This window comes from Schistocerca cancellata, chromosome 9 (assembly GCF_023864275.1).
Source record: "Schistocerca cancellata isolate TAMUIC-IGC-003103 chromosome 9, iqSchCanc2.1, whole genome shotgun sequence".
Classification (NCBI taxonomy): domain Eukaryota; kingdom Metazoa; phylum Arthropoda; class Insecta; order Orthoptera; family Acrididae; genus Schistocerca; species Schistocerca cancellata.
In genome coordinates this window covers 189,427,640-189,441,413 of record NC_064634.1, presented here as the reverse complement: position 1 = coordinate 189,441,413, position 13,774 = coordinate 189,427,640, and the positions used below count along the sequence as shown (strand labels likewise).

Here is a 13,774-nt window from a genome sequence, read left to right as displayed (position 1 = left end):
ATTGATTTCCCCTTCAACATTACCATGTAAAACTGGAGTGCAAATATCAAACAGCAGTATCTTTAGATTTCATATGTGACAGTTGGAAAACCTTTAATGAGGCACACCACATAATTGGCAGAAAAGTCTCATTGTACTTAACTCCATACTACTGTTTGCTGCCTCTTGACAAAGCCAAGCTTTGTATTAAGTGGTGACATGAAGACAAGACCTTGAAGACCCACTTTGAACCAATGTATTACAAGCTGTTGGTATTAGGAATAATCTTCCACCATTTGTTATTCTCATGAGCTTCCAATTCCTCTGCAATTGCCTTTCTCCAGTGTTTCAAGTCACGACTGGAAATTACGTCCTTGAAACTATAACAAGCATAATACTGGATGCAATCAGCTTCGCACCACGCTTGGGAACGATGAAGCAATCCTGTAGTCTCATAGCTCTTCCATTAACTGCTGTGCTATATGTTGCTTTTCCATTAGCTTTTGTGCTACTCTCGTTTTGTGGAGGCTCTGTCTCTTTCTGTACTTGTAATGACCTGATGTGAGCTTTCTTGTCTTGACTGACAAATTCTCATTCTTCATTGTCCTTGACGTTTAGGTTTATGTTGTCAATTTCTTGTGTTGCTGGTGTTGTGCTACTCCTCACCTTATTGGATGTGACACTGTGGGATACAAAAAGTTCTCACATTACAACTTGTCCAATTCCCTCAGCCAAACCGCGTGAAGCAAGAGCCAACAACCTGATGAGGTATTTTAAGATCTGCAGAGAGGAATAAAGTAACATCCTTTAATATCAGGGATGAACACAGCATACAGTCGTGCATCAATCTGTAAATTTATGGCAGATCTAAGCCAGCTACAGAACAGCCATCATCAGTGCTAAAAGGAATAAGAAAACGTAGGACTCAGACAATTGAAGGATTATATCAAGAATCGTTTAAAAGGTGTAAGTTTGAAGATTGTACAGGAAGACAAATATTCAATTTGGTAGCAAGTCATATGGACCTAGGAAATTTTTACTCGTAAACGCACATGATGTTAAAATGACCTTAAGCCATCTATAGCTCAATTCACACCAAGGCTGCTGTATACAAGCCTACACATTCAGCCACAGTATGCATCATAGATAGTAAATGGCCCCCGTATACTAGTTACCTTTTACTTAAAAACTGCAATTTATGTCAGTTCCACATAAAATATAAACATAGAAATAAAATATAAAATATTAATCTAAAAGTCATAATATGTAATTATAAATTTAAAAAGAAAGATGATGAGACTTACCAAACAAAAGCGCTGGCAGGTCGATAGACACACAAACAAACACAAACATACACACAAAATCTAGCTTTCGCAACCAACGGTTGCCTCGTCAGGAAAGAGGGAAGGAGAAGGAAAGACAAAAGGATATGGGTTTTAGGGGAGAGGGTAAGGAGTCATTCCAATCCCGGGAGCGGAAAGACTTACCTTAGGGGGAAAAAAGGACAGGTATACACTCGCACACACACACATATCAATCCATACATACAAGACACAAGCAGACATTGTCTGCTTGTGTCTTGTATGTATGGATTGATATGTGTGTGTGTGCGAGTGTATACCTGTCCTTTTTTCCCCCTAAGGTAAGTCTTTCCGCTCCCGGGATTGGAATGACTCCTTACCCTCTCCCCTAAAACCCATATCCTTTTGTCTTTCCTTCTCCTTCCCTCTTTCCTGACGAGGCAACCGTTGGTTGCGAAAGCTAGATTTTGTGTGTATGTTTGTGTTTGTTTGTGTGTCTATCGACCTGCCAGCGCTTTTGTTTGGTAAGTCTCATCATCTTTCTTTTTAAATATATTTTTCCCACGTGGAATGTTTCCCACTATTATATTCATATGTAATTATAAACTTTGCTTTGCAAAAAATAAGGGAAACGCAACCACTCACCCATAGCAGATCGATGTGTGGAGCACAGAAACACAGAATGGAAAACAGGACTCACACTACTTTTCCAGCATTAGCTCTTTTTCTAGCAAAAGTACACATTCACACACACAGCCACCCACCAAATGCACACTCCCGTGGCCAGGGTACCACAAATCCTGTTCAGGTAGAAAGTCAGGTAAATATAATGGTATTCAAAAAATTTGTTACTTCACAAATGTATACAAATGTGTAACCTGTTTTCTTACACTGTTTCAGGTATTTCAATTGGCCAGTGGAACAATATTTTTATCATTGCCATAAACTATGATCAAGTTTGGCCTCACAGACAAGTTGGATTTTAGAAACGAAGGGTGTCAGTGCCTCAAATGAAAGTTTTTCAAGCTTACAACAGACTTGTGGGAGGTACTGATCATGTTGTTCAAAACATATCCCTTTATCGCACATCTGTAAGAGGCAAAAAATAACAGGTGAAAATGATTTTTTTTCCATAAATGCTCAGCTAATCATTGTAGCTGTTCAAAAGGCATGGCTTCTGTACAGGCACCTCAAGTTTCATCATAGAGTAGCAATAGTTATTCTACCACTTGCTAGGGGAGACCTTCTAAGTCAATAGAATGTATGATGGTCAAGAACACTACACTGTTGATTTGCAAGTGGACAAAAAGCGAAGGAAAAACAGGTATCCAAGTTGCAGAATGTTTAGTAAATAAGCTACAACAATGTGCATAAAATCTGATTTGCCCTTTCATTTTTCTTCTTTTGTATCCTAGACATTTTGTAACCTGACATTCTTCCAGAAGGACGGCCTGTTACATGCAAGCTACAAGGCTAATTGCTAAAAATCCAACAATGTTGTATTAATCAATATCTACTAGGAATAAATGAAGGTGTTTTGATAATAAATGTAATAAAAAATAATTCAGGCTTACCTAAGCTAATAAGAAATAATGTGAATTGAGCTCATCTTTTTATTTGCTAAATTAGGCTACGATTAAAAGAAAACAGATCTCATTACATATATCTTTTTGTACAAATAATGGAAAATCCAGGATTGAATGTAACAATATCGCAAGAAGGAAAGTTGCTACTCAGCATATAGCGCAGATGCTGAGTAGCAAATAGGCACAACAAAAAGACTCTCACAGTTAAAGCTTTTGGCCACTAACCATTATGGTTTCAGTTGCCCGAGACTGAAATTGTGTGTGTGTGTGTGTGTGTGTGTGTGTGTGTGTGTGTGTGTCCGCGTGCATGTGCATGTGTGTGTGCGTGTGTGTGCGCGTGTTGTTGACGAAGGCTGAAGGCTTTAATTGAGAGAGTCTTTTTGTTGTGCCTACCTGCGACTCAGCATCTCCATGTTTGCGTGAGTAGAAACTTTCCTTTTCATAATAGTTATATATTTTTGTATATATTAGAAAAATAAATGTTAATAAAATCTGTAATAAAATCATCACAGCTACTGAGATTATGAGACATATGCTAGAGTTCACCAGCAATTTTATTAAATAAGTAATGGCCTAATTTAATGTTATTTACACTGTAGCTGAAGTTATTGCGAAGAGTTAGAGTAAAACATAATAATACCTGTCATCAAATTTTTTCTTGCCTGAGGACCTCTCAAGCATTATTCATATATAGAGGAAAATAATAGGTGGATCCACATTCCTGCCAGGTCATGCTTCATCTGTCAACAACAAGGTGGTTTTTAAATAGCCCCCTAAACTGGTAGCTTCTCACCACTACCTGCTCATTTAAGAGATTAGCACAAAAGGAATTAAGATGACAAAAAACTTCCATCTTCTCCACCAAGTCCATACATCCACCCTTCTCCCTCAATGAAGCATCTTCAGTTGTGAGGTCATGGCTGGTATGCTATCCCCATTTTCAATTAAATCGACAGCGAAGTAGGGTTTTCATCCAAGCCTTTCCTTTCCACAATAACTTGTCCACCGAACACAATTTTGAGACACCTTGCTGTCTGTGCCACATAAGAAGAACTGCAATCAGGATGATCTATTGTGTAAACACCTGCTTCAAGGTAAATACTACTTTGGGTGCCCATTATTAATCAAGATACGACCAAGGCTATTCGTAATTGAAAAAGAAACTAAGCTTTTTTTAAAAAAACAGGTGCTGCTCTAGTATTGGTTTTGCCATAACATGATAAACAAATACACTGATCAGCCAGAACATTATGAGCACCTACCTAATAGCTGGTATGTTCACCTTTGACAAGGATAACTGCGGCAGCGCACTGTGGTATGGAAGCAATGGGGCCTTTGTACATTGCTGGATGGAGTTAGCGCCACATCTGCACGCGCACGCACACGCACACGCACACACGTCACCTAATTCCCACAAATTCCAGGGATGGGGCAATGAACTCTGACACCACATTCAATCACATCCCAGTTGTGTTCGATCGGGTTCAGATTTGGCAAGTTGGGGAGCCAGCACATCAACTGGAACTTGTCACTGTGCTCCTTGAGCCACTCTGTCATACTCCTGGCCTCGTGACACGGTGCATTATATTGATGAAAAATGCCACTGTCATTGGGAAACATGATACTGTGTACATGGTCTGCAAACTGTTATGATACTCCTTGGCTGTCGTGGTGCCTTGCACAAGCTCCACTAGACCAATGCCAATGATTACCCATGTGAATGTTCCCCAGAGCGTAATGGAGCCACTGCCAGCCTGTCTCTGTCCTGCAGCAGTGGTGTCAGAGCTGTTCCCCTGGAAGATGATGGATTCATGCCCCCCCACCCCCAAGTCATAATCACGGTGAAGAAGTTATAAGGACTCATCAGACCATTGAAAGCTCTGCCACTATGCCAATGCCCAGTGCTGAGGGACACATGCCCATTTCAGTCGTAGTTGCTGATGTCATGTTATTAACATTGGCACACGTGTGTTTCGTTGGCTGTGGAGACCCACCGTTAGAAGGGTTTGGTGCACTGCGTGTTCAGACACACTTGTCCTCTGCCCAGCATTAAAGTCTGATGTTAGTTCCACCACAGTTTAATGCTTGTCTTGTTTTATCAGTTTGCCCAGCCTATGATGTCTGACATCTGTAATGAGCGGTTGCCCCCAACCCCATGATGCCTGGACATGGTTTTGCTTTGGTCTCATCACATGTTGACGACACTCACGACAGTACTCCTCAAACACCTGACAAGTTGTGCAGTTTCTGAAATGCTCATGCTGAGTCTCCAGGCCATTACAATCAGCCTTCAGTCAAACTCTGATAGATCACACTCCTTCCCCATTCTACAAGTGGACAGCACACTCACTGATACCACATGCTGTGTGCTTGTGTGACTAGCAGTCATTCCTTGCCAAGTGATGCTGCTATCGCCTGGACGGGTTTATATCTATAGTAGGTCAATGTTCATGATGTTCTGGCTGATCAGTGTATATTTGCTCCCAAACAGCACACATTCCTGTTCAGTTTTGGTACTATTTCTTAAAATATTACTAATATAATACCACAGATAGTTATTCATTTTTGCAATATACTTGATGGTATTTAGCTCTGCTTCAACCTCAGCTGGTGACAATGGAACTTTAGAAAATGACTAATTGCAAAATTAAAAAAAGGCTTTTTGTGCTGACTAGGGTGGTCTGAACGGTAATCTATAATACCGTCAGTGCAAGTTTTTTTCCTGACAATCTGGAACACATTTCCCATTTTCATCCTAAAATTCACAGCCAAGAAGTTAATGGCGTTACTAGCTTCAAGCTCATAAGTAAATTTGAGTTTTTCATGTAAACTATTAAACTTGCTAACAAATGCAAAAAATATTGTCATTGCCTTTCATTGATACTAATATGTCAGCAATCTACATGAAATAATGGACCATTTTCTCTGCCAATTTAGGATTTTCGGGGAAAAAAAACTTGTTTTCAAGGGAATTTATGAAAACACCTGCTAGCTGACTGAGATGGAACTTCCCATACTCAGTCCATCATTTTGATGGTACATTTCACCATCAAACTTAAAATAATTCTAATTCAACATTACTGACAGTAGATCAGTAAAGTCACTAACCTCACTTCCAGACAACCATTCCGTTCAGTTTAAGTTCTCCCAATAATTTTGACAGTGTTTTCTACTGGTGTATAAATTTTGCTAGTCAAATGAAATAAATTTCAAACTGCTTCTAGATCACCTCTGCCATTAACAATAGACCTAACAGGCATTTCTTTTTTTATGTATCTTAAGTTGTGACCTAAGTGTAAACATACATGGATTCATAATTCTAAACTGTTGTGTTTCTCTAGGTGAAATGACGGCTATACTGTAGCTGAAATCTAGCTAGATCTGCAATAAAATTACATACTGCTACACAACTGTTCCCTGTGTTCATCCCTGATTATAATAATTTCATAGTCAATGAGCACATGTTTCCTAATGGAATCCAACCATATGTCCTTTAAAGTGTGAAAAAGTTTTGTGTGCATGCATTTAGTTTCAGTGTACTGGAGGATCAAGTTCTTAGATTTCATAACAAACAATAGTTCAGTCAAATAAATCAGTAACTTAACTGATACCAAAACATTAGTTCTCTCTGCAAATCTTCAAACATCATCAGTACTGGATTACACTGCAACTCTTGGCGTGAAGATTTGACTTAAAAAATATTACAGACTGTTCATAAAACTCAGTTCTTTTTAATCTTAAGCTTACAGAAATTTAAGAATATATTTCACCAGATACTTTCATTTTTATTTACAAACCATCTTCAGTGGTCATTCTGAAAATATAGTACGCATAATATGTTCCTGCATTTTCCTATTTTGTAGACTACCAACAGATTTTTTTGTTTAAATTTGGTGTACAATTTACTTAAGATGTTTCTGCTCTATTATTCATGTTCTGAAGTCCACTTCTTTTGCACTTCACTTTTGTAAAACTTCACAAAACTTGTCACAGAATAATTATGTTGGTTTCCACCCATTCCACACTCAGCACCACCACTTTTTTGTCTAAGATGTGAGTACTGCAAACATTGCGAAAGCAATTTTTTTCTCTGTGTGTGTGTGTGTGTGTGTGTGTGTGTGTGTTGCAAATGAGAGGAGATTTGTTAGATTTTCAGCAGCATAGATGTCTGGTGTGGGGGTCAGGGGTGAGGTGGAGGGGGAGGGGGAGGAGGGGATGGATATAGGGAAAGAAACAGAGGTGGTGATACCTGAGAACGAGAACTATGACCTAGATAGGGTTGGAGGTCACATGTCTATATTATATTATGTGGTTCATTAATTTAAAAAGTGTTTGGTCTGCCAAGTTGGTGTGATTATGAGATGCTTCTTTTCTGTTATGGTCTTAGTAATGTTGTAGTTTTCTTGTAGGATGAGAAGGTGTGTTTGTTGATTATCCTTGTGATTTTCATGTGTGTCTGGCACCAATATTATGTTTATGCTGGTGTAAGTTTTTGGAAAAAGGTGAATGATTGTCTTGTACTTCCAAGTTCCTATATGCTCTTTGTATCTGGTGTCAAATGTTGTCATGGTTTATCCTATATATTTTCTGTCACATGCTACATTCTTGTTGGTAGATTTCTGATTCTGATAAAGGTCTGTTTTTTTCTGTTGCTTTTGGGAAGTATTTTTGAATTTCACTTTGATTAGGTGAGCTATTTTATGCATAGCTTTCTGACAATATTTAAATATTCCGTATGTGTATTTGTGGTTGTATGTCACTGTGTGCCATCTCTTCTTTTGTTTTTCTTTCTCACTCTATGTTGTTCCTATTCTTGTGCTTTGTACATTTATTTGTGTGGCACATTGTCCTTGTGCTGGTGTTAACCAGATGATACTGCTTTCTGTTTCTTGATTTTAGTTTCAGTTTTGTTGCTGGGTTTTACTTTTATGCATTGTTGAGAGCTATTTGTACTATGTTATTCATTTCTGTTTGAAAGTTATCTGTGTCTATTGGCACGGATTTAATCTGTGCAGTAGGAATGTGAGTGCTGCTTTCTTGTGTGGTTGGGATGACTTGGTATCTAATGTATTATTATATCTGTTGTGGGTTTCCAATACATGTCAAATATGTGTTGACTGTCCTCAGTCTCTATGATAATGTCCAAGAAATTTAACTACATTTTTTTTTCTTTCTCCACTGCAAACCTTATCTCACTACTAACAGAATTGATGTCTGTTGTGCTTGGTTTATCAATCAGGCACAAAATGTCCATCTATTGAATCCAATACAGGATGATGTACCTATTAAAAAGGACATGTTCTACAGCGTCCATAATGTGTACGCTGTGGCTCCAGAAATTGGGGATCCCACCAGTAATCCTTCACTGTGTAAACAGAAAATATTGTTGAAATGAAATAGTTCTGTTCTCTTATCAGCTCTAACAAGTTGAATGTTTCTTAAATGAATTCATGTGGAAGTGTACTGTGTTAAGATTTTTCTTCTATGATGTTTATCTTTTCTGTTATTGTCTAGTTAGAATACAAGTTCTCCACATCAAATGAGAGGATGATGGCTGTGTCTAAAATCAGTTTGTCATAATTACTGAATAAATTGTGTAGTTTCTTATATTTCTATCCTCTTGTAATTTGTATAATGGCTACTCAGAAAGTAGGGAACATTTTGGCATTAAAAAAAAACTAAGTACAAGAACTATATTTCATTACAAACATCTAAAAGAGCGACTGACATATATTACTTTTCCACATAGTCACCAAACACATTGAGACACTTATCATAGTGGTGGACAAGCTTTGAAAGACCTTTGTTGTAAAATTCTGCCGCCTGAGACTTGAGCCAGTGAGTCACGTCCACCTGGAGTTCTGTGTTGTCATCAAAGTGCTGCATTGCAAACCAGTTCTTCATCTTGGGAAACAAATGGAAGTCGCCTGGTGCAAGATCGGGGCTGTAGGGTGGATGAGAGAAAATTTCCAGTTTGAATTATTAAGGAGTTCTTTAGTGGGTTTTGCCATGTGAGGTCAGGCATTGTTGTGCAAAAACAAAATTTTGGACGTCCGCTTTCCTCGGCGTTTGTTTTGAACTGCTCTTCTAAGGCTGTCCAAAGTTTGACAGTACTGGGCACAATTTATGGTTGCTCCATGTTCGAGAAAATCAATAAGAAGCACACCTTGCCTGTCCCAAAGCACTGTCACCATCAACTTCCTTGCTGACAAGATTTGCAAATATTTTCTTGGTTTTTGGAGGGACCTTGTGTGCCCCCACTCTATGGACTGTAATTTTGTCTCGCAATTGACGTGTTTCGCCCAAGTCTTGTCACCAGTTATGATTCGATCCAGTAATGAACCACGTTTGTGGTAAGCCTCCAGAAATGTCAACATTGCCCCCATTCACTGTTCTCTATAGTGATCTATAAGCATTTTGGGCACCCATCTGCACAAAATTTGTTGTAGCCTAGCCTTTAAGTGACAATTTCAAACAACAAAGTCCGTGAAACTTATGGAAAAGAAAGCGAAAGCTCCGTTATTGTGAAGCGACAGTTTTCACAAATCATTTCAACTTTAGCGACAAGATCATCAGTCACAATGCTCGAGCGTCCACTGTTCTCTTCATCATGAACGTTGGTTCAGCCATTTTTAAACTGAATACACCATTTCCAGACGGAACATTCATTCATTACATTGTTTCCATAGCCTTCGCACAGTTTACGATTAATTTCAATAGGTTTTAAGTTTTTTGCCAACAAAAACCGTATCATAGACCACACCTCACAACTGGTGGGATTTTCGATTGCGGGGCACATTTCAAATTCGAATATTGAAAGAACCAGACACGTAGAGACATTCCCGCTGTCACGGATGGATGCTGACAGAGCTGCCGAGTACACACATACCAAAATATACGCAATCAGCGCACGCCTAGCGGCATCAGACAGAAACATTCCCTACTTTCTGAATAGCCCTCGTAGTTTGTGACATTTGCAACATTTTTCTTGCAAGGGAGTATGTGGAGGTATTCCCATTGTTCACAATCAGTTTGATATAGATGTCTTTTCTGTGCAACTTTGCTCGATATCAGTGGGAATGTGCACTGGGATTTGCTTGTAACATTTTCCTTTTTTTTTCCTTTGTCTTCTAGCGTACATTCAGTATCTTTCAGCGTGTCTCTACTTTGTCTGGTACACATCGGTTGGATCAGAATTTAGTACTGTAATTTTATTTTTTGTGATGAACTCTTGTGTCTTTTAACTGTATTGCACTTTGTCCATATAAAAAACCAAGAGAACATTTGACACCCAATAAAAAGAGCATAAAAAGCATGGAAGAATGCAACAAACCACACAACAAATAACTCAATTTTTGCCGAGCACCTACACCAACTCCTGGGACACAGATTTGAAAATCATAAGAGTAAAACTGAAAGGCACCTTCTGATTCTACAAGAAAACTAGCACATTCATAAAGCCTAATAAGAGAAACAGCTTTTTGAATTAATAGGCCACATAGTATAATATCAAATATAAACGTATCACCCCAACACTACTGAGGTCTCCCACTCACCACAATCCTCCTCCCCCACCCCCCTCCCTTCCAGTTCCCAATTCCCTTTACTACCTTCTCACTTCCTCCCTTATACTTTCTCTGTAATCACTTTCCACTCCTCCCAAACTATTTTGCCGATCCCCACCCCCACTCCTATCTCAAATCTACATCTCTGCTGAACATCTAACACATCCTCTCTGACACACACACACACACACACACACACACACACACACACACACACACACAAAGAAAGAAAAAAAAAAGAGTAAAGAAACACCATCGACAAGGTTGGCAGTACCAAATAGACATAAATGTGAGAAAAGCAAATTCATAAAGTCGAGAAAGGTTGTTTTCAACTTCAACCTCCACTAGCAACAAGGAGAAAAGCAGTGGACTTCAAGATTTGTATAAAAAGGAAGATAAATACCATAAGTAAATTGTATGCCAAACTTAAACAGAAAAACTGTTTTCAATCTATAAACATATGAACACTTTGTATCCCATATTTTAGGAATGGCCACTGAAGATACTTTTTAATTAAAAGTGAAACATGTTTGCTGAAAAACTCTTACACTGCAGTTAACCAGTTAACACAGAAAATAAAGGGCCCTTCAAAAAGCATGCTCGTTTTGAATTGTGTAATTTTTTTTTTCCTTCCTTGTCAGTTGACCACATTTTTGTGCATCATTTCAATTTCCATTAACATTCCAACTGTTGCTTCAGCATGGATTTTTTTTTACATGTCTTCTATGTGTGGTGACCCTGGAAGCAGTTTACCATCTTACAGTATGTGCTACTAGTGAAAAAAATTATCAGAATGGAGAAAGTTGTGCAGCAACTCTTGAGATGCCTTAGTGTGATTTTAGGATGCAATGAAGCACAGTTTGCAGACATATTGTGAACTTCAATTAAACGGGCTAACAGTGAACATTAAAGAGTTCTCAGCACCCTCATTCGAGCTGATGTGTGTAAGATATTGCAGCAGTCCTTCGTAGTTAGTCCAGTGAAGTTGATTCTCCACCATTCCAAAGAACTGGGCTTAGGGTATTCCTCAGTATGCTAAAATCTCCAGTACGATCTCAGTTACCACCCTTACAGAATTCAGTTAATGCAGCAGCTGAAAGAAGCTGACCATGAGAAAAGACAACATTTTGTTGACTGGTTTCAGAGAAGACGAAGGGAAAATGACAGTTCTGCAAGTATCATCATCATTAGTGATGAGGATCACTTCCACATTAATGGATTTGTGAATAAACATAACTGCTGGACCCAGAGGCCAGTAATCCTTGCATGGCTCAAGAATGGGAAATGGACCCACAGCAAGTGCCATTTGGGTGTGACTTTTGGGTGGCTCAGCATCATCAGCAGGGCGAGCTGTGGCAGTTAATAGAAACCGATAAAGTGAAATCATAGGAGGTTCTATACGGCCTCCTAAGTGAACCGGACCTTCGAGAGTAGTTGTTTCAAAAGGCTCTTGCCACCTGTCATACATACCACACAACAACTGTGTTGTTCCACAAGTGGTTACCACTTTGGCTCATCTCGTGCAGTAGGTGCCAATGATGGTCATCAAAGTCATATGACCTAACCCCTTTCCAATTTTTTCTTGGGCTCATGTTAAACCATTATTCTATGCCAATAAATCCCAAAACATCTGCAAGTTAACGGAGGAAACTCAACTTGCAAGTGGCGAAATGTAGGTGGGGTCTTATCAGGCAGTTACAGTAAATTTCACAGACTGAGTTCTTGCACACCAGAGCAGTAACAATGGTCACTCACCAGACATCATTTTCCATACCTGCAATGCATATGTTTATCTATTTTAAAAGTAAAATTCATAATTCAATACATCAAGACCAATGTGTTTTTTGAAGGACCCTGAATTGATATACAACAGCTGCTACAGAAAATAGCTATGCAAAGAAACATTTTAAATAACAAATTTTGAGGGTATGAAACCTCATAAAAACGTAAGTACTTACTGTTTTGCGTCCATATCTATCACTCAAATTGCCCCAAAAAGTCGAACTTAACATCATCCCCAAGAAAACCACCTGCAAATTTCCACACATATTATGACAGTATATTTGTACATGTCTTTTAATACAATCTTTCTGCAATATCATTAATAGTAATTCGATAACACACTGAGAAGAGGGAAGCATGTCCTTTCAAGTTGTCGACACTGAATGTGAAATGGGATATTCAGATTTACAGTTCTTAATTGCAGAAATTGAAAATATTTTTATCCAAACTGGTATTAGCTAGAAAACATAAGAAGAGACAATAACACACTCCCCCCACCCTTCTCTCTCTCTCTCTCTCTCTCTCTCTCTCTCTCTCTCTCTCTCTGTGTGTGTGTGTGTGTGTGTGTGTGTGTGTGTGTGTGTGTGTGTGTGTGTGAGAGAGAGAGAGAGAGAGAGAGAGAGAGAGAGAGAGAGAGAGAGAGAGAGAGATATTTCAAACACTCCAGAACAAATCAGTTTGCTTTTTAATTTGGAGCCAATAGGAGAACCCCACCCCCACTAGTTCCTAAGTACACTGAGGTGACAAAAGTCATGGGATACCTCCTAATATTGAGTCGAACCTCCTCTCACTCAGTGTAGTGCAAAACACAGCTAGCTGTTGGAAGTCCCCTGCCGAAATACTGAGCCATGCTGCCTCTATAGCTGCCCATAACTGCACAAGCGGTGCCGGTGCAGAATCTTGTGCACAAATTTACCTTTCATTTAAGTCCCACAAATGTTCAATAGAATTCACATCAGCCGATCTGGATGGCCAAATCATTAGTGTGAATTGTCCAGAATGTTCCTCAAATCAATTGTGAACAATTGTGGTCAAGTGACATGGGAACCTGTCATCCATAAAAATTCCATCATCTTTTAGAAACGAAGTCCATAAACGGCTGCAAATGGTCTCCAAGTAGCCAACCATAACTACCGTATTTCCAGTCAATGATCAGCTCAGTTGGACCACAGGAACCGTCTACAGTCCAACTAATATGGTCAGGGGCCCAGGAGAAGCACTAAAGCAAGATTTCACCACATTGTTCTAATGGATACATTTGTCGTATGTCCCAAATTTATTTCCATGGTTATTTCATGCAATGTAGCGTATCTGTTAGCACTGACAACCCTATGTTTTTTTTTTTTTTTGGTGGTTTTAGGGCGCACAACTTCAATGGTCAATAGCGCCCTGACGACGTTAAGAATGCACCGCGAGGCACAAGTGGACAACAACAACTAAAAGGGAAAACACAATAAAAGACAGACTGACAGGCATAGGATTAAAAAACAACATCATCAAATGTCCTTAGCGAGGTTTGTCAAATTGATAAAACGAAGAACACGAGCAGCTGCTCGTGGGT

The 13,774-nt window shown here is 39.0% G+C and overlaps 1 protein-coding gene across 1 annotated transcript in view; it reads right to left on the bottom strand.

The window, feature by feature from the left end:
- LOC126100437 (synaptic vesicle 2-related protein) overlaps positions 1-13,774 on the bottom strand; it is a 113,584-nt gene that overhangs the window by 82,512 nt on the left and 17,298 nt on the right. The window contains exon 5 of the mRNA XM_049911041.1: positions 12,390-12,461. Within this exon, the coding sequence (XP_049766998.1) occupies positions 12,390-12,461 (72 nt within the window). The remainder of the gene's footprint in view (positions 1-12,389; positions 12,462-13,774) is intronic.